This window comes from Cucurbita pepo, chromosome LG17 (assembly GCF_002806865.2).
Source record: "Cucurbita pepo subsp. pepo cultivar mu-cu-16 chromosome LG17, ASM280686v2, whole genome shotgun sequence".
Classification (NCBI taxonomy): domain Eukaryota; kingdom Viridiplantae; phylum Streptophyta; class Magnoliopsida; order Cucurbitales; family Cucurbitaceae; genus Cucurbita; species Cucurbita pepo.
The window spans coordinates 991,350-1,008,375 of record NC_036654.1 but is presented as its reverse complement, the minus strand read 5'-3'; the positions used below and the strand labels follow the sequence as shown (position 1 = coordinate 1,008,375).

Sequence of the window (17,026 nt, the reverse complement as noted above, 5' to 3'; positions counted from 1 at the left end):
AGAGAGAGAGAGAGAGAGAGAGAGAGAGAGAGAGAGAGAGAGAGAGAGAGAGAGAGAGACCGGCACAATGGTCGTCCCAGTTCATTGGAACTAGGAACAAACCATAGCTTTCTTAGGGAAGGAGTTTCAAGCTGAACAAAGAAACCATCATGCTGTCCATGCTTCCATTTTCTTGAACCTTGTCCTTTCCAGACCTGCAAACAATATTTATATTTTGAGAATTTTTGCACAACTAAAGGTTCCTAGGAATACTATTAGAATAGTGACAAAAAAGTTGTTTATGAACAGAGGGAATTAGAGGAGATGAAGATAGATGTAAAAATCGAGTTTTATGGATATATTATATCTTTGCTATGTAGAAACAAAGACATTAAACCTCACCTGTGGGTAAGATATCAAGCTTTTGGGAGCAACTAAGCATGCTGCTCGGGCGACGGAATCCTCGGCATATTTCCTTAAGAATTGAAAACAATCACCATGCATGTGAGGCGATTCAAATGCCTGCATTGCATAAAAAACAGGAATGGTTGGTATATAATGGTTACACTGTTTCTTCTAGGAAACAAATGAACAGTTCAGACTCAATATTCGAGTTTTGAGAATAACAGTAGACGGCGAACACCTTATCAATGTTAACAATTGGAGCATATTTTTCGGTATCCGTCTTTTCCTTATCGAGTAAATAGTACACTTTAGCATCCACATTGGAAGTTTCATGCCATGATCTCACAGCAGCCTCCATTGTCTCAACAAGAAAAGAAAATATGTCTTTGCAGCCTTCTTCCGAGCCATATTTGTCAGACTGCAAATAGAAAGCGATGGTTATCCGTACACGTCGGGAGGGCTAATTCAAGAGTAAATTCATCTCTAGAGAATCGAAACGTGGAAAATTGCTATTTTCATAACCTATTACAGTATATGCTGTGAAAATAAGCCTCGGTTGGATGAATGCAACTCACCAGTTCATATTTCAGCTTATCCAAGTGCTTCTTCATATCTATATTTGATCTCTTGTTCTCCACTTCTTGGGCTCTCATTTTATCTTTCACTAACTGTGAAACCCTTTTGATCTTTCTTGAGACTTCTGCACTTTGTGGATTGTACCGTAAGGCGGCTTGAAATGCAGACAATGCCTACAACAAGAACGTTTGAACTATCAGATGAATTCAGCCATAGTTAGTAAATATTATGTACGTCATTGACACGAACGTTGCAAAGGAAGCCTTCGACATACATCATCATATTTTTCCATGGCTTCCAAAACGCATCCCTTTCTGAAATATCCCTGTGGCATATCAAAACTGAAAAGACTGAATGAACGGAACTGAAAAGGATCTGGCTCAAACAATACATGGAATGGAATTTGTTACCTTTTCCCATTGTGGGTTCAATGTAATTGTCATCTCAGCGTCGGCAAGTGCTTTGTTAAGCTTAACTAGATGCAGAAAGGCAGCAGCACGATTGCTGGAAAACCGAAAATACATCAGCATAACTTATACGTTGTACAAGCATATGGTAACGAAGCACAAATATTTTAAAACTATCCATTGTCTCGTCGTCTCGTGTGCTGCCAGCCAATGATCAAAATTAGGCAAATGGACAAGTGTAATCACCACAACAAATTAAGGAAACTTCAGTTTTTCCTTAATTTTCTTTGTAATTCCACATTGATTGCAAGTGGGCATGAGTTCCTTATATTTCCTCCAATTCAGAAAAGGGTTTTGCAGCTGACTGAAAAGTGGACGTTGGCCTATGTTTCTCAAATACTATGCATGAGTATGCAACTTTCTTCTTCTTACGGACTAGACTGTCTTAAATTCAATAGCCTAATCTCGTTTTTCTTTTATATCCACGGCTGTCCAAGCCAACTTGCACATAATCCCTACAAGGGAAGTAAGATTCGGATTACCTTGTTGATCAAATATCTAAAGGCAAGAACACTTGTTTGATATTCGAATCATTCCACAAGCAAGATTGATCATGTCGAGCTTGAATAATTCTACGTGCAACCTAAACTACATGGAATTGCAAAGAAACTTAGCCAGCTCCTTTTACTACATTTTCCAAGTTTCCCTTACAATGGTAACATACATGGCTTTATATAGCCTCAAAATGAAAACCCTTAACCTTCCCTCAGACATTCGAAGAGTCGTAACTTTCATACATTATGACTATAAATTAACCACTATAAATGTAACTTTTAATAAATAAAAGTCTCAAAATACATTCATGAATATCCAAATACTAAATTATGAATAAATGAAGCCCTACTTGAATGAATCTTGATTGGTTCATATCACTTGCACTACTTACATTAGCCTTTATTGACCACTAGGCCATGGTGATATTCTATAACCTAATCAGTGTTGATGAGCTACCGGGAGTCAATAATTGAGCTCTCGACTAAGGTAACATCCAGATCAGGAGAAACATTGTATTCACAATCAATCCCAGATGTCAAAATCAATCAAATAGTGCAAAGAACACACGAGAGTAACATTCTTAATAATTACGAAAACAGTATGAAGCAAAAGAAAAAGGAAAGAGTAATATACCTATAAAGAGCATGATTCGAAGGGTCTAGCTTGATAGCCTGAGTGTAAAGTGCAGCCGCTTTGAGATAGTTTCCTGCTTTGAAAAACTCATTGCCCTTGTCTTTCAGCGACGCCTCCGCTCTTCCGCCACTGCTGCCTGTAGCTGATCCTGTCTCTGCTTCCGCCATTGATACTCCCTAGTCGATTTATGTGCAGTGAAACTGGTGGGGCAGATAGAAACTACAGAGAAAGAAAGAGCGGTCAATCCGGTGCCGGAGGAAGGGTAGAATCGGCGGAGCGCCGCTTCCCTTCTTCAAAATCCGAACTTTTAAGCGTATTTTTGTGAATTGCTGGAAGCGCAGAAGCTAACTAAGGAGAACGAGAGGAACAGGGGGAATTTTTTTTTGGTTACAAATTACTTTTCAATGTTTGCCCAAAAATTAAATAATTATATTAATTTTTTAAAATTAATTTATATCGATAAAATATTAATAATCTATTCAATAATTGTCAATTATTTAAATTGATTTATTATTGATTAAATAATTATAAGTTTACATAATCTAACTAAAAATATAAATTGATAGAATTATTAATTTAATATTTTTATCAATACTCCTATCTATTTTTTCAAGTGTTTAAATTACTATTTTACATCAAATATAAATAATAAAAAATTAATAGAAAATGAGCAATTTAATTTATTTTTTATAAAATATATATTTATTAAATAAATAAAAAAAGAAATAAAACAATAAATAGTTCACCATTGCTATTCTGATTTTTGTGAAATTTAACGAATTTTGTAGAAAATAAAAATAAAAAAGAAAAAAAGAAAAAAAGAAAACGAGCCGAGGACCTATTTAAAGAGATGAAATTAGGGTTTTTGGCGCAGCCGTATCTCTCTCGATAGTTTTTCTTCCTCTGGAGCTGCTCTGAGCTTCCCAACTGGTCTAACCATGGCTGTCGGGTAACTCTTCGTCTCCATTTCTTTTGTCACCTCTTTTTCGTTTATACTCTTTTCACTGATGCTACTGTTTTGTTCTTATATTTGCAGAAAAAACAAGAGGATTTCGAAAGGAAAGAAGGGAGGCAAGAAGAAGACGTAAGTATTCTGTCTCTTTCCTTTGAATTTTCTCATATCAGATCTAGGTGTCTAATGTCGTCAAGTTTTAGATTTTCAATTAGTCTGTAATGGTTTATAGTGCTCAATCGTTGTATATATTAATTTGGTTTCGTTCCTCCGGGGATCCTTTAGTGTCGACCCATTTGCCAAGAAGGATTGGTACGATATCAAGGCACCTTCTGTGTTCAATGTCAAGAACGTTGGGAAGACACTCGTTACTCGCACTCAGGGTACCAAGGTAGATTCGGCACTTTAATCGCTCTCCTTCATTCATACTTTATTTTCTCCATCTGCGTTTGCCCTAGTTTGCTTTCGTTGCGTGGAAGCATTTTTCTTATTATGGAGAGGTTACTGTATTTTCTGGTATAGAAAGTAGCCCGACACTACAGGCACTTAAAAGGAATTGGCCCCGTAATGTTGAATATACTGAAGAAAATATAAATTTACATACTTGAAGTGTTTGCCTAATATTCTAACCAAACAGTCTTTTCTTGCTCGACTGCGTTGATTGAGAAAATGGAATTATTTGATTCAGCTGTTATTTGGTATGGAATCTGGAGTAATATTGAAACTACATTTACTGTGTTAACTCTCAAAGCTCTTTAAGTATATAATTGTGGTTTTTGTGCAAGACCAGAAATTTCTTGTGATGTAGTGGTAGTTGAAGTCACTCATTTGTAGATTAGGAGATGCATTTATTGTTCTGAAGTATAAAATTTAGTGAAATATGTTTGTACTTTTGGGATTGATGTTTAGATTATAGAATGTTAGATTCTGGATGTATAGTAGTACTTGTAGATTGCTGTAGCAATTATTTTTCTTTCAGCTTTGTGCATTTTCTTCTTGTTTGTATCTTTTTAAATACTTATTATTCTTATTCCAACAGATTGCTTCCGAGGGACTTAAACACCGTGTGTTTGAGGTATCCTTGGCTGACCTTCAGGATGACGAGGAGCACGCCTACCGAAAGATTAGATTGAGAGCCGAAGATGTTCAAGGAAGGAATGTTCTGACTAATTTCTGGGTACGATTGGTTTTTTTATATTTTTGGAATGGATACGAAAATGTTTAAATGATTCTATTTTTTTTGTTTTCTTCAGTAATGGTATTTTTTTTTTCCATTTCAAGCAGTCCTTATGAATTTTTAGAACTCATAAAACTCCATTGTTAAACAGGGAATGAATTTTACTACTGATAAATTGAGGTCATTGGTAAGGAAGTGGCATACGTTGATTGAAGCTCATGTGGATGTTAAGACCACAGACAGCTATACTCTGAGGATGTTCTGCATTGGATTTACCAAGAGACGCCCAAACCAGGTTAAAAGGACCTGTTATGCACAATCCAGTCAGATTAGACAGGTGACTACTGAATACATGTTATCTAATGTCTTAAGAAAGTTTTACTGATGTCTGAAATTTCTATGATTATAGTTTACTGTGGAAAATGATATTGAGTTTAGAAATTATGGATGAAAAAATGCGTTGTGGATAACTATTTTTCTTAAACAAGGGCATGTATGGAAGCATTACTTGTTCTATGTGCATTATATGTGGCTGAGACTTGTTCATTGTCATTGATAATATTCTTTCCAGATTCTCAAATACTGTTTTCTTTAAGATCTTAGTTACAATAAAATCATCTACTGAGAATGGATTTTGTTAATCTATGTGTTAAGTACTTGATTTTCTATTATTTTACACTACTCTCTTGTATCAAACATTTAGTTATACAGTATAAACTAAGAGTTGTTCCACATCACTTGAGTTGAACTTTTCTCTATGCAGCTTTTGCTATGTTTCTGTTTTCTCACTTGGAATGAAAATATGTTTGTGCATTGAGCTTTTGGTTTTTAAGGACATGGGAATGAGATCTTCATGATCAACCAGGCAGATCTGTTACTGTTTGTTAACTCTAGTTTTTTTATTGCAGATTCGCCGAAAGATGAGGGAGATCATGGTAAACCAGGCAACGTCTTGTGATCTGAAAGAGTTGGTTCGTAAGTTTATTCCTGAATCAATTGGAAAAGAAATCGAGAAGGCAACATCTAGCATATACCCTCTACAAAATGTTTTCATCCGGAAGGTCAAGATCTTGAAAGCTCCCAAGTTCGATCTTGGAAAGTTGATGGAGGTATATTGCTATTTGCCTGCTCATTAAACCTGCTGGTTTCCCTCAATTTTACCTTCCATTTTCACTCCTTAATTGAAAGATTCATGATCAAGTCTGCTCGTCAGCCTTTTCAAATTAGCGCTCAAGTGTCACTTGAGGTGGTGAAACTTGTTGCTATAGTTTTTATCATTATGACCAATCCTTTCTTTTACTATGTTTAGGTTCATGGCGATTATTCGGAAGATGTTGGCGTGAAGGTAGATAGGCCTGCCGATGAAGTTGTCGAGGAGGCCACCGAAGTTGTTGGGGCTTGAAAATGGATTCTTGAATCAACTTTCTCATATTTACGAATGAACTGTGGCTTTTTGTTTTAGTTATAGTTGTATTGCTTTCTGCTAAGTTGAGAAATCAGAGATAATCAGCGATTTTGACTATGAAAAATACTTGCTGCTTATAAGTCGAGTATTATTCCTTGGAACCATTTGAATATGTTCAAATAGCTTGCATTTGATCGAGTTGCCACTATTTAGTACTTTGACGTTATCAAATGGTATTATTTATAGTGAAACTTGTGTTATGAGACAGCTGAACTCGTACATATGTATGTATCAGTGATATAGAACACGAGCCTCATCGAGTATTTTCTCACTTACGAATGATGGGTGACTAAATCATATGATCTTCTAGTGTGGAATCAGATTGGCTCATATGCATCACTGCCCAGCAATGTCCAATCGACTTCATGGTGGATTTGAAAACAAAGTTGGTAGCATAAGAAGCAACGATCCAGGCTCTGAATCGGGAGAAAAAGAGAGAAAGAAGCTGACAGCAAGGGATACTGAAAGAGAGACAGAAAATGGGGTAGAAAACAGAGAATTCGTTTTATAGACATTTTTCCGCTCAACTGCGGAACTCATACGATCAACTGCTTCGTATTGTCCGTTACTACTCAGTCCAAACGACGTCGCCGAGTGCACGTCGACGCCCGCACAGACGCGAACCATCGCCACCACTTCCAGCTTCAAGTTGTTCATCACCGTCACCGACATTCCTTTTACGATCCGCTCTGCATTCTGCGCAAGCCTCGCATCCTCGCCGGCAGAAGAGGATCTTTTGATTGAGAGGCGTCAAATCTACCTGCTGGATCGTTCGATTGAAGCCAAGAGTAGAGGATGTATATCAAACCTTTATGACATGTCATGAACTAAAAAAATACGGTTTCCAAACTTTGTTCATTGAAAAAGTCTAGTTGTTCCAAATAAGGCATAGAATCCAGAAAAAGGCTAGTTGTTCCAAATAAGGCATAGAATCCATAACTTACTCTTTGATACAGTACATGGTAAAAACAGAGGATTCCAACACAGATGCAAACCTGTTGGCTCCACCAAAAAGACAACCAGAGATAGCCATCAAATGATATTTGTTACAGAACCCGACAACATTAGCTCTTATTTTTCCCTCTTAGAGAATCTAAACCCAAATCCTAGAGATCTAGTGAGACAGTCAGTGTAGGAGCAGTACAAGATTGGTATGTATCTTCATATCCGCTCCACACTTGGAATTGAGTTCTTGCTTTTGTCTTCAAGCTTCTTCCCTTTCTAGTTTTGGGAAGGCACCCGAGTTTTGTATTTGGTGGTTTGCAATGGAACCATCCATCACTATTCAGTTTCAAAATTATTGCATCTTGAAAACGCTGTAAGATCAAAGTCTGTGAAAGAAAGGAAAAAAATATATATATTTAGCATTTGAGAATCTAGAGTATTTAGGATATTATGTAATGCCTAACAACAAACCTTATCTTTAGATTAAATAATTACTCAACACAATAAAATATCCCGAGCTGAATCAAGTATTCCAATCATATCATTATTAATCTCAATAAATATTGGGGGGAGGCAGGGGGATGGGTTTATACTTATGAGCAACTCGCTTTCTTCAATATTTATCTCGTTTGGAAGGATGTCAGTCGCATAATCATCTATGACTGTTTCTATCTCTAGCACGACCACCACGATTCAGAGAACTGATATTGAGAAAAATACATACCAAAGCTTGTAAATTGACGAAAACATCTCAAACGGTGTTAAGGGAAAGCGCTTTTGCTATGCCTCTGATGGTGTTTGGAGTTGTCCTGCAACACCCACCAAACAGAGAGGCTCCAGCTTCCTTCCACTTTCTTACATATGAGACAAAGTCTTCCTCTATCATTCCATCAGATTTCTGCAACAATAAAAGAAGCCACGAAATTGTTCAGAGAGACAGTACAAAAGAGAGAATGGCTAATCTACAGAAAGAGTGGGATAGGGAAGGGGGGAATTGGGTTTTTCTCTGTTTGTTTGCTCTTCCTTGTACGTCGATGCGAAGGAAAGAAATCGTGACTTTAAATTAACTCGCTCAAGATTAAAGTAGAAAACTCACCAACCACTGTTTGGTCTCACCATCATAAGTCTCCCCACTGTTTGGATATACCAATATAGGTTTGCAAGTGACCTGCCAATTTAGATTACCAGATTCACTTAGATTACGAACACTTATCTGAGGACTGGTTTCTATGCTCTCTTTTTCATTACTAAGCTGCTTGCTATCTTGTTCCATCAGCTCCTATGTCCATTAATCTTATCATTGGGCCTTAGCAGAAGCCTTTGTCATTAAAGGATCAACTATACATACATTTCTAGATTGCATAGTTTAGAGGCAGATGCCCAAATGTTCAGTGATAAATCTTACCATTGTCCATGAAGAGAGGTTGCATTGAATTCATTTCAACACAAAATAATTCGCAATCACCAAATGACTTAGATGACATTTGTGGACAGATCTTATTTTTTTAAAATTTACCCTTTAGATGATGAGAATGTTGAAGTTAACCCAACTTTAAGGTTTCCTAATATGGAACTCTTTCAAGCTCTAAAGTCACAGAAGGATATTGTCAAAATTTACCTTCTGAATTGACAAGATTAGCCCATGAATATATCTGGGAGGAGTACAGTTGATTCCAACAGCAACAACGTGCTTTGAAGCATCCGCAATGGAGGCACAGTCAGATAATGAATCCCCACTAACCACATTGATTCCATCCTTGGAGTTGAAAGCAAACCAAGCAGGAATTTGAATGCCCTCTTCATCAAGAAGCTCAGCATATGCCTGAAAATTCCACATAGGCAGCATAAAGGAGTTAAAATCGGAACCTTGCCTATGGATTACAGATAAATGTGAACAACCAGTTTCCAACTGCAAATTCATACCTGAGCTTCCAACTTGTTCGGAATCGTCTCGAACGCGAGTAAGTCAGCACCTGCATTAGCCAAAACTTGCACTCTTCTTCTGTGAAAATCTTTCAGTGTTTCTAGAGTCACTGAATCACCATAATTCCCACTGTAAAAAGGATATAACAATTCATACAAGCATTGAAGTCCAAACTTAAATCACTATGCTACGATTTTGCTCACTTGTATTCAGATCCGTCAGCCAAATAAGCCCCATAGCTGCCAATCGAGGCGGCTATCAGAATCGGCCTTCCCCAACTCCCTCCACTTCCAAGAAAATCCCAAGAATCCTTAGTACACCGTTGGAGATAGATATCACGTGCTTCAAGTGCAATTTCAACACTTCTCCTTACTAAATCTTCACTCTCAGCCGTAGAAAATCCTTTAGCCTCAAAACCCTGAATTGTAGCCTGCATAGATTTAGACCTTGAGTAACAGTGATACTAGTTGAATCAAATGAGCCAAACACAATTAGAAGCTACAGAACAGGGCGGAGAAAAGAACCTGATAAGATGCTGTGCAAATGATATTGGCCCCAGCATCAAGGTAGTCTAAATGTACCTGCCATTATTGAGCTGTAAATCAGTTGATAACCAGGAAACATTTCTATATCATGTTGCAAATTAGTCTTCTGAGATAATTCAAAATAATAAACAACAAAAATAACTTTACGTGTTGTCCTTAACACCACTTCAATTTTTGTTACTTCGAAATCAAATTTTAAATTTTATTTTTTATGAACTCTTAAAAACATCTAAAAACTTGATAAACTTTAATTTTTCTTTCTAAAATTTCTATATCATTAAATAAATAACTTGTTCGAAGCAGATACTAAGAGACGACACAGAAGTCCGTAAAATGGGCAATCTAATTAGAATTCACTATTTCATTTGATCTCTCGAAAACGCTATAAACTCGAATCTTCTTGTCATGATAATGTATTGAAAATCTTATGAAATTAATTCCAAATATTATCGAGAGAGAGATAAAAGTACACGGCGGATGAGGTGAGGAGAACTGATGAGACATGTAGCGCTCCAGAGAGGATCGTTGAGATCGGCGCCGTGGCGCTCCAGTTCGGTCGCAAAGCCACCGTCAATGACGCTACAGCCGCCGCACTGCTGGAGAAAATCGGCCATGAAACTGCCCATTTCGGGCAAAATCTGTGGGCTATTGCTCTGATCTGATTATAGACGAGAGCGAAGTGAGAACGGATTGTGCACTGCTGCACACACATAGCTCTGGAGGGCGGTTTGTTGAATGTTTTATACATGGAGGTACATAGAGGAAAATACCAAAATGCCCCTGTTATTATTGAGTAATTCTTTTTCCTATTTTGTGTTATTTATTGCCGGATTAAATTAATAAAAATATCATTAAATTTTATATTTTGTTTAAAAATTATTTTTCCACTTTTTAAATGTTTCAATAATACATTAAAAATTTTAAATAAAAATCTAAAAATTTACCCTTATATTAAAAAAAATAAAAATACAAGGAAACTATGGATACTTTATTTCAAAAATATCATTAAAATATATAAAGTGATTAAAAAATACTTTTAAATTTTCAAAATTTCATTAACATCTTTAATTTTTTTAAAAAACTTCAGGTAATAAATCAAATCATTTATGGAATATTAATCAACTTTAAAAAAATAACATTAAAAAAATAAATAATTATGAGTTGTATGTAGACGTTTTTTCATCTATAAGTTAACCGTAAAAATCTTTTTTACCGTTTTTTTTTTAATTAAAATTTATGGTATTAATGCTATTGTGTAAATTTTTGGACATTAATGAAAATTTAAAAGTTGGAGTATTAATTATTTTAGATTTTTTTAAAAGTTTAAATTATTATCAAAACTTTTAAATTTTAAGATTATTTTCTGAAGATAAAATTTTAAACTAAAATAGTTTCTATTAAATTATTTTTATTTTTAGAATTTAGGTGAAAGTTGTGGTAAATAAATGGTAGGAAAATAAGTTTGAATTTTAAAACTAAAAAATCAAATAATAATCCAACAAGTCTTACATAAGCAAACTCACGTATTGTAATATGGACACGTGTCATTCTTTAGTTGAATGTTGACACGTGTCATACCCATTTTCTAATAAAAGTGGGATTGGATAAGATAAGTGTTTTGTCTTATCTAATACTTTAAACTGAATTTCTCTTTAATTATTAAACTTTTACAAAAGTAAGAAATTAGCTTCAGAATTTAGTTTTTAAATTTTAATATTAATAATTTAATTCATTAATTTTATAATCCTTATATTACAAGAATGGGCCGAATGGGCCGAGTTATAACGAAATTCGGCCCGTAAACTTTAGTTGGGCTATAATCGTTGTATAAAGCCCAATGGGTTAGTTTAGTGGGCCCATTATTCACTTGAAAATGGCCCAACAAAAAGCACGTGAGGGAGTAAATATGAATGGAGTGGACAGCAAAAAAAATAAAAATAAATGTGGTGGATCACATGATGCCTGCCCGTGGAGTTTAAGGTGCCCTTATCCTTAAACCATACGAACGACTAACCTACACGTGTCTACTTTCACGTCGTTTCATACCAATTTTTTTAATATAGTATATCATAATTGGCTTTCAAACCTATTGCCCGCCAATCCACCTATCTACAACACCAAAAACTCTCCTCGACTTTGACACGCATATTGACTAAGATATCTCATTGATCGAAAAGAGTAACGAGTGCCAGCGATGCTAGCGAGGATGCTGAGCCCCGAAATGGGTGGATTGTGAGATTTCACAGGTTAGAGAGGGGAACGTAACATTATTTATAAAGGTGTGGAAACCTCTCCCGAACAAACGCGTTTTAAAAACTATGAGGCTGATGGTGATACATTACAGGCAAAAGTAGACAGTGGTGGGCTTAGATGTTACAAATGGTAAATATAAGAGTCAAACATCAGGCGGTGTGTAAGCAGGGATGTTGTGTCCTGAAGGGGTGAATTGCGAGATCCCACATTAATTGGAGAGAGAAACGAGTGTCAGTGAGGACGTTAGACCTCAAAAGGGGTGGATTTTGAAATCTCACATCGATTGGAGAGAGAAACGAGTGTAGGCGAGAATGTTGGGCCCTAAAAGGGAGTGGGACGGTGAAATCCCATGAGAGAGAAACATAACATTCTATTTTGTATCATCTCACTGGGACCTATACGCCATTTCATCAACAATCATCTAATTCCTAAAAAAGATAAACCCACTGACTATTCTAGCACATATCTTAAGAATCCAACGATGCACCGAGATAGGATGACCTAAAAATAAGGTCAGGTTAGACATTTCCTTTGTTTCACTCTGGGAAGTGGCTCGACATCACTTTGATCTATATACTAAAGTAAGAATTGGAGCATGTTGACTACATCGCACGGACTTGATATCCTTCTTGCATAAAAACTTAGCATCTAGATCACTTATTCATAGGACTTAAAAACGACCTATTCTCACCAACCAAATATATTAAAATTTTAGAACGAAAAACAGCATCATATTTACTCGAAAGAAAGACGATGATTTAAAAAATATATAATTAGTAAAAAAAAGACAAGTTGTATTATTTTAAAATAAAAGAAAAAGTAAAAAAGAAGAAGAAAGTTACCTATATACTGCAGAGGCCTTCTCTTTCACTTTCCCGCTCTCTTCAAATTTCATCTTCAACGCCTCCTCCTCTGCCTCTCTCGTCCATCCATGTCCAACCCACTCATTCTTTCTCCCTCCACTTTCTGACCGCCTCCCGCCGCTCCGCCATGGACTCCACTCCCAACAAGAAACCCACCACCAACCCTCCGCCGCCTCCTCCTCCTCTCCCCAAATTCGAGGTTTCCTTCTTCTTCTTCTTCTTCTTCTTCTTCTTCTTCTTCCTCTGCTTCTTTACTGTAACTCTAACATTCTTCTGGAATTCGAGTTCCTGCAGAGCAAAGCTTCGAGATCTGGTTAAGAACTTGTTAATTTTGCATTTTAATTTAACGAAATTCTCTAATTTACTGCAGGATTCCCCCGTTTTCAACTTCATTAACAGCCTCTCACCCATCAAGCCTCTGAAATCCATCCACATTACTCAAACATTCAACTCCATTTCCTTCCCTTCCCTTCCAGTTTTCACTTCCCCCAAAAGGTAAAAATCATTCACAATTACATTTAATTTACTTTTCTGGGTTTTTTCTAAACGGAATCCCATTTCTTCAGGCCGAATTTTCCCAACCCATCAAGATCCTCCCCACCAGTTTCTTCAAATGAAGGAGCCGTTATAATAATGGATCAGTTACTCGAGATTTTCGTGCCGGAAATTCCTACCGCCGATGACGCTTCTACTCACGGAATGCAGCCGCCGGAGACTGTCAATCCCGACGCCGGTGAGGTTGGGATTAGCTCAGAAGTTATGGAGTTGGGGAGTGATGAAGCCGAAGATGAGAATTGTGATTCGTTTGGAAACAAGGTGAAGATTATGGTTCTTAAGCGTTACATGAATGAATCTCGATTATGTTGACTAAATGGTCGATTTTTAAACAAAGACAACTAAGTTTTGTTCTTGTTCTTGTTTTTTTTCATTAAAAATGGTGTTGGGTTTTTGATGAAATCTTGGTTTTTGTGTGTTTATTATTTTGTTTTAAAATTTTAAAATTTTATTTTAGTCAAAAATAAAAAATTAATAGTAATAATAATAATTATTATTTTAGAAGAAAAGACTGTACTAATGGAAAGTGTGGCTGTCAACTTGGGATTGTGTAGCCTCTCCTTAACCTACAGAGCGGGAACATGCCGAGGCGATGCCTAGATTTCGAAATGGCGGGAACGCCCAACACGGCGGCGACGGCGACGGCGGGTGGCGATGGTTCAATCCGCGGCTCTTCTTCTTCTTCTTCTTCATTTCGATGCACTTTGCCTGGAATCGGTTTGCACTTGAATGCTATTGCAGCGACTTTGAAGCATGAGAATCTGAGTCATCCCAGCTCCTCTGCATCTATTTCTAGTCCTAATTCCATTCGAGATCAACCTCTTATGGCTTCATCGGCTACTGAAATTGAAAACCCTTGTCATGAACCTGCGAATCTGAATGGGGAAAATCTCAATCTAATCAACCCTAAAAAGAATGGGTATGTTCGATTTCAATGTCTACTGGGAAGATTGTTCTTCGTTCTGAGTATTTGGATTGATGTTGATTTTCTTGTTCGTTGTAGCTGATGATTTGTGAATGGATTTGTAGGACATTGATGGAAAATGCTGAAATTGGGGCGTGTAAACGTTGTAACTGTAAGAAATCTAAGTGTTTGAAGCTGTAAGTAATAATGCCACGTTCTTGATGCTGAGATATCTGTGTTTGCTATGCCTGAAGGGCTGCAATCGATTGAAATTAGGCAAACTCTACTAATATTAGGCCTTGTGATGATGGTTTAGTTTAAGTTTCTAATGAAACGTTGCTACAGTTTATGCTGCACTTAAAAGAGTTGTATTGAATCTAAATCTGTAATTTTCTTCAGCTATTGTGAATGCTTTGCTGCTGGTGTGTACTGCATTGATCCATGTTCATGTCAAGAGTGTTTCAACCAACCGAAACACGAAGCCATGGTTCTCGAGACTCGTAGACAGATCGAGTCTCGCAATCCGCTTGCGTTTGCTCCTAAAGTGATCATGAACTCGGATTCGTTTTCTGAACTTGGGGTTAGATATTATGCCACTTCGTTAAAGAATTTATCTGCACTTGGCTTGTGGTTTGACCTTGATAAGTTATCTTGTAGGATGATTCAAATAAGACTCCAGCTTCAGCAAGACATAAACGAGGATGCAACTGTAAGAAATCAAGTTATTTGAAAAAATACTGTGAATGCTATCAGGTGATTTGATTGCATCCCTTCCCTTTGTCAAGTTCTTCTCTGGTGTGTTGCACTTCATGTCTGACATTATCTTGGTGCTTTTGTTCTTGAACAAGGGCGGTGTTGGGTGTTCCATCAACTGCAGATGTGAAGGTTGTAAAAACACATTTGGAAGAAAGGATGGTGAGTTTGATATGGATTTTGATCATACATATCTGTCGTCAATGCTCCCATTGATCATCTAGTTCTATTCGCTGCATTTTTTACAATCTTTCTCGAAGAGACATTAGTTTTTCCTAATTCTGTAGCCAAGTATTTGTTCTTTCTTGAAAAACCTAACTCGGTTGCTATCAAGCCATCCTATCACCCAAGCCCCTAGTAGATATTGTCCTCTTTGGGCTTTCCCTTTGGAGCTTCCCCTTAAGGTTTTAAAAAGCATCCTAGGGATAGGTTTCCACACCCTTATAAGGAATGATTCGTCCCCTTATCCAACCGATGTGGGATCTCACAATCCACCCACTTGGGGATCAGCATCCCCACTAACACACCGTTCGGTGTCTAGCTTTGATACCATTTGTAACAGCCCAAGTCCACCGCTAGCAGATATTGTTTTATTTGGACTTTCCCTTCTAGGCTTCCCCTCAAGGTTTTAAAATGCGTCCACCACGGAGAAGTTTTTACACCCTCATAAGGAATGCTACCATTTGAGACAGCTCAAGTCCTCTACTAGCAGATATTGTCCTCTTTCGGCTTTCCCTTCTAGATTTCTCCTCAAGGTTTTAGAATGCGTCCACTAGGGAGAAGTTTGTACACCCTTATTGCTTTGTTCTCCTCTCCAACCGATACTGCATCTTACAAAAAGGCAATACTTGTTAATTCTTATTGAACAACGTCCTTGCTTGGAATTTTTGTTTCTTTACATATGCTAATCTCTTTGATTTCCAGAATCAGCTGTAATAGAAACTGACACTAAACAAGAGGAAGAAGGAAGAGAACATTGCCTAAAAACTGCAGAAGTACAGAAAGATGAAGACCAGCAGAACCCAAACAGTGCTGTTCCCTCGACACCACTAGGACGATGCAGGTAAAGACAATCTATTATTGATATTATTCAAATTCATAACCATTAACAAAAATGCTGTTCCTTTCAGATCATTGATTCCACTACCATTCCAATTGAAGAGGAAACTTCCATCTTTCATTGACGACGAATCCTCCTATAGATTAAGTGTTCGATTCAAACTCGAGAAGCAAGGCATCATTCAAACAGAGACCAAGTTTGAGAAAACCCCCAGTGCAGATGTGATGCCAGAAACCATCTGTAATGGTTGCTCTTCCAGCATAGGTGTTGTTAAGAGTGTTTCTCCCAACAGTAAGAGGGTCACTCTACCTCCACCACAGGGCGACTTCCGGCCACTGCCATCGACTCGAATCGGCCGGAAATTGATACTGCAGTCCATACCCTCCTTCCCCTCCCTCACGAATCTAAACTCAAGAGTGAATGGAACCAGTGAACTGTGAAGAAGTCCAGGCCATATTCCTCTTCCTTCTTAGCCATTACTGACACCTCAACCTCTGACGATCTGGGTATCAATTTGACTTGCCTATGATGCCAAAACATTGGTACCTACTTCCCCTTGATTTTATCATAAAGTTTAGGACTAATGTAATGGGTTCATTTAGTCTTTCCTGATACTTATCAGACACAATTCGATTTCATAATTCATTGGTTTAGGTTATATGTATTCTACTTGTAACCATAAGATTTGTCAAACTAGGTTAAAGGTTCTCTTATTTCTCTGAGAAAGCAAAGATGTTATGTATGGTTACTCTTGAATAACTTGTTATTATGGCAGTGATGTTTCTGTATTCCATTTATTGTCTTCAAACTCATATCTAATGCTTCTATTCAACTCCAACAACAAGAAAAAGAGGAGTGTTTTTGAAAATATAGGAAAAGAAAGGAATAATGAAGCACTTTAAATGGATGAGCTAAAAAAAGACAACAAGATTATCTTAAGGAAGATTAGGTGGATAATCACATGTTCTAATAAAATATATGGTAAGCTTTGACCAATGACCAATATTATCAAACTAAAAAGATTAGAGAATTTGCGTGTTTTTGTGAATGGCTTGTAACAGGCAAGTTGTAGCCC

General features: G+C 37.0%; 4 protein-coding genes across 4 annotated transcripts in view; 2 read left to right on the top strand and 2 right to left on the bottom strand.

Annotated features, from left to right (window-relative positions):
- The window catches only part of LOC111779224 (RNA polymerase II-associated protein 3-like), a 4,007-nt gene extending 1,053 nt beyond the window's left edge, over positions 1–2,954 (bottom strand). The window contains exons 1-7 of the mRNA XM_023659321.1: positions 2,556–2,954; positions 1,371–1,464; positions 1,235–1,285; positions 960–1,133; positions 623–802; positions 382–501; positions 61–194 (exon numbers count right to left, since the gene is read on the bottom strand). Of these exons, the coding sequence (XP_023515089.1) occupies positions 61–194; positions 382–501; positions 623–802; positions 960–1,133; positions 1,235–1,285; positions 1,371–1,464; positions 2,556–2,722 (920 nt within the window). The 5' untranslated portion in view covers positions 2,723–2,954. The remainder of the gene's footprint in view (positions 1–60; positions 195–381; positions 502–622; positions 803–959; positions 1,134–1,234; positions 1,286–1,370; positions 1,465–2,555) is intronic.
- A 446-nt stretch (positions 2,955–3,400) lies between these two features.
- On the top strand, positions 3,401–6,304 carry LOC111778869 (40S ribosomal protein S3a-like). The gene is made up of 7 exons (XM_023658866.1): positions 3,401–3,504; positions 3,592–3,639; positions 3,793–3,898; positions 4,547–4,684; positions 4,836–5,021; positions 5,593–5,793; positions 5,994–6,304. The coding sequence occupies exons 1-7, from the start codon at positions 3,494–3,496 to the stop codon at positions 6,084–6,086; spliced, it is 783 nt and encodes a 260-aa protein (XP_023514634.1). The 5' UTR covers positions 3,401–3,493; the 3' UTR covers positions 6,087–6,304.
- Positions 6,305–6,977: 673 nt separating this feature from the next.
- LOC111778868 (homocysteine S-methyltransferase 3-like) lies at positions 6,978–10,260 on the bottom strand. Its single transcript, XM_023658865.1, has 8 exons — positions 10,034–10,260; positions 9,543–9,599; positions 9,222–9,448; positions 9,018–9,147; positions 8,713–8,916; positions 8,191–8,262; positions 7,819–7,992; positions 6,978–7,480 (listed from the first exon to the last, which is right to left on the bottom strand). The coding sequence occupies exons 1-7, from the start codon at positions 10,187–10,189 to the stop codon at positions 7,846–7,848; spliced, it is 993 nt and encodes a 330-aa protein (XP_023514633.1). The 5' UTR covers positions 10,190–10,260; the 3' UTR covers positions 6,978–7,480; positions 7,819–7,845.
- Positions 10,261–12,704: 2,444 nt separating this feature from the next.
- LOC111779091 (CRC domain-containing protein TSO1-like) lies at positions 12,705–16,744 on the top strand. The gene is made up of 10 exons (XM_023659154.1): positions 12,705–12,878; positions 13,050–13,174; positions 13,246–13,495; positions 13,789–14,153; positions 14,264–14,335; positions 14,538–14,718; positions 14,796–14,891; positions 14,987–15,053; positions 15,816–15,954; positions 16,022–16,744. Exons 1-10 carry the CDS (start codon positions 12,807–12,809, stop codon positions 16,389–16,391), a joined length of 1,737 nt encoding a protein of 578 aa, XP_023514922.1. The 5' UTR covers positions 12,705–12,806; the 3' UTR covers positions 16,392–16,744.
- Positions 16,745–17,026: the final 282 nt, after the last annotated feature.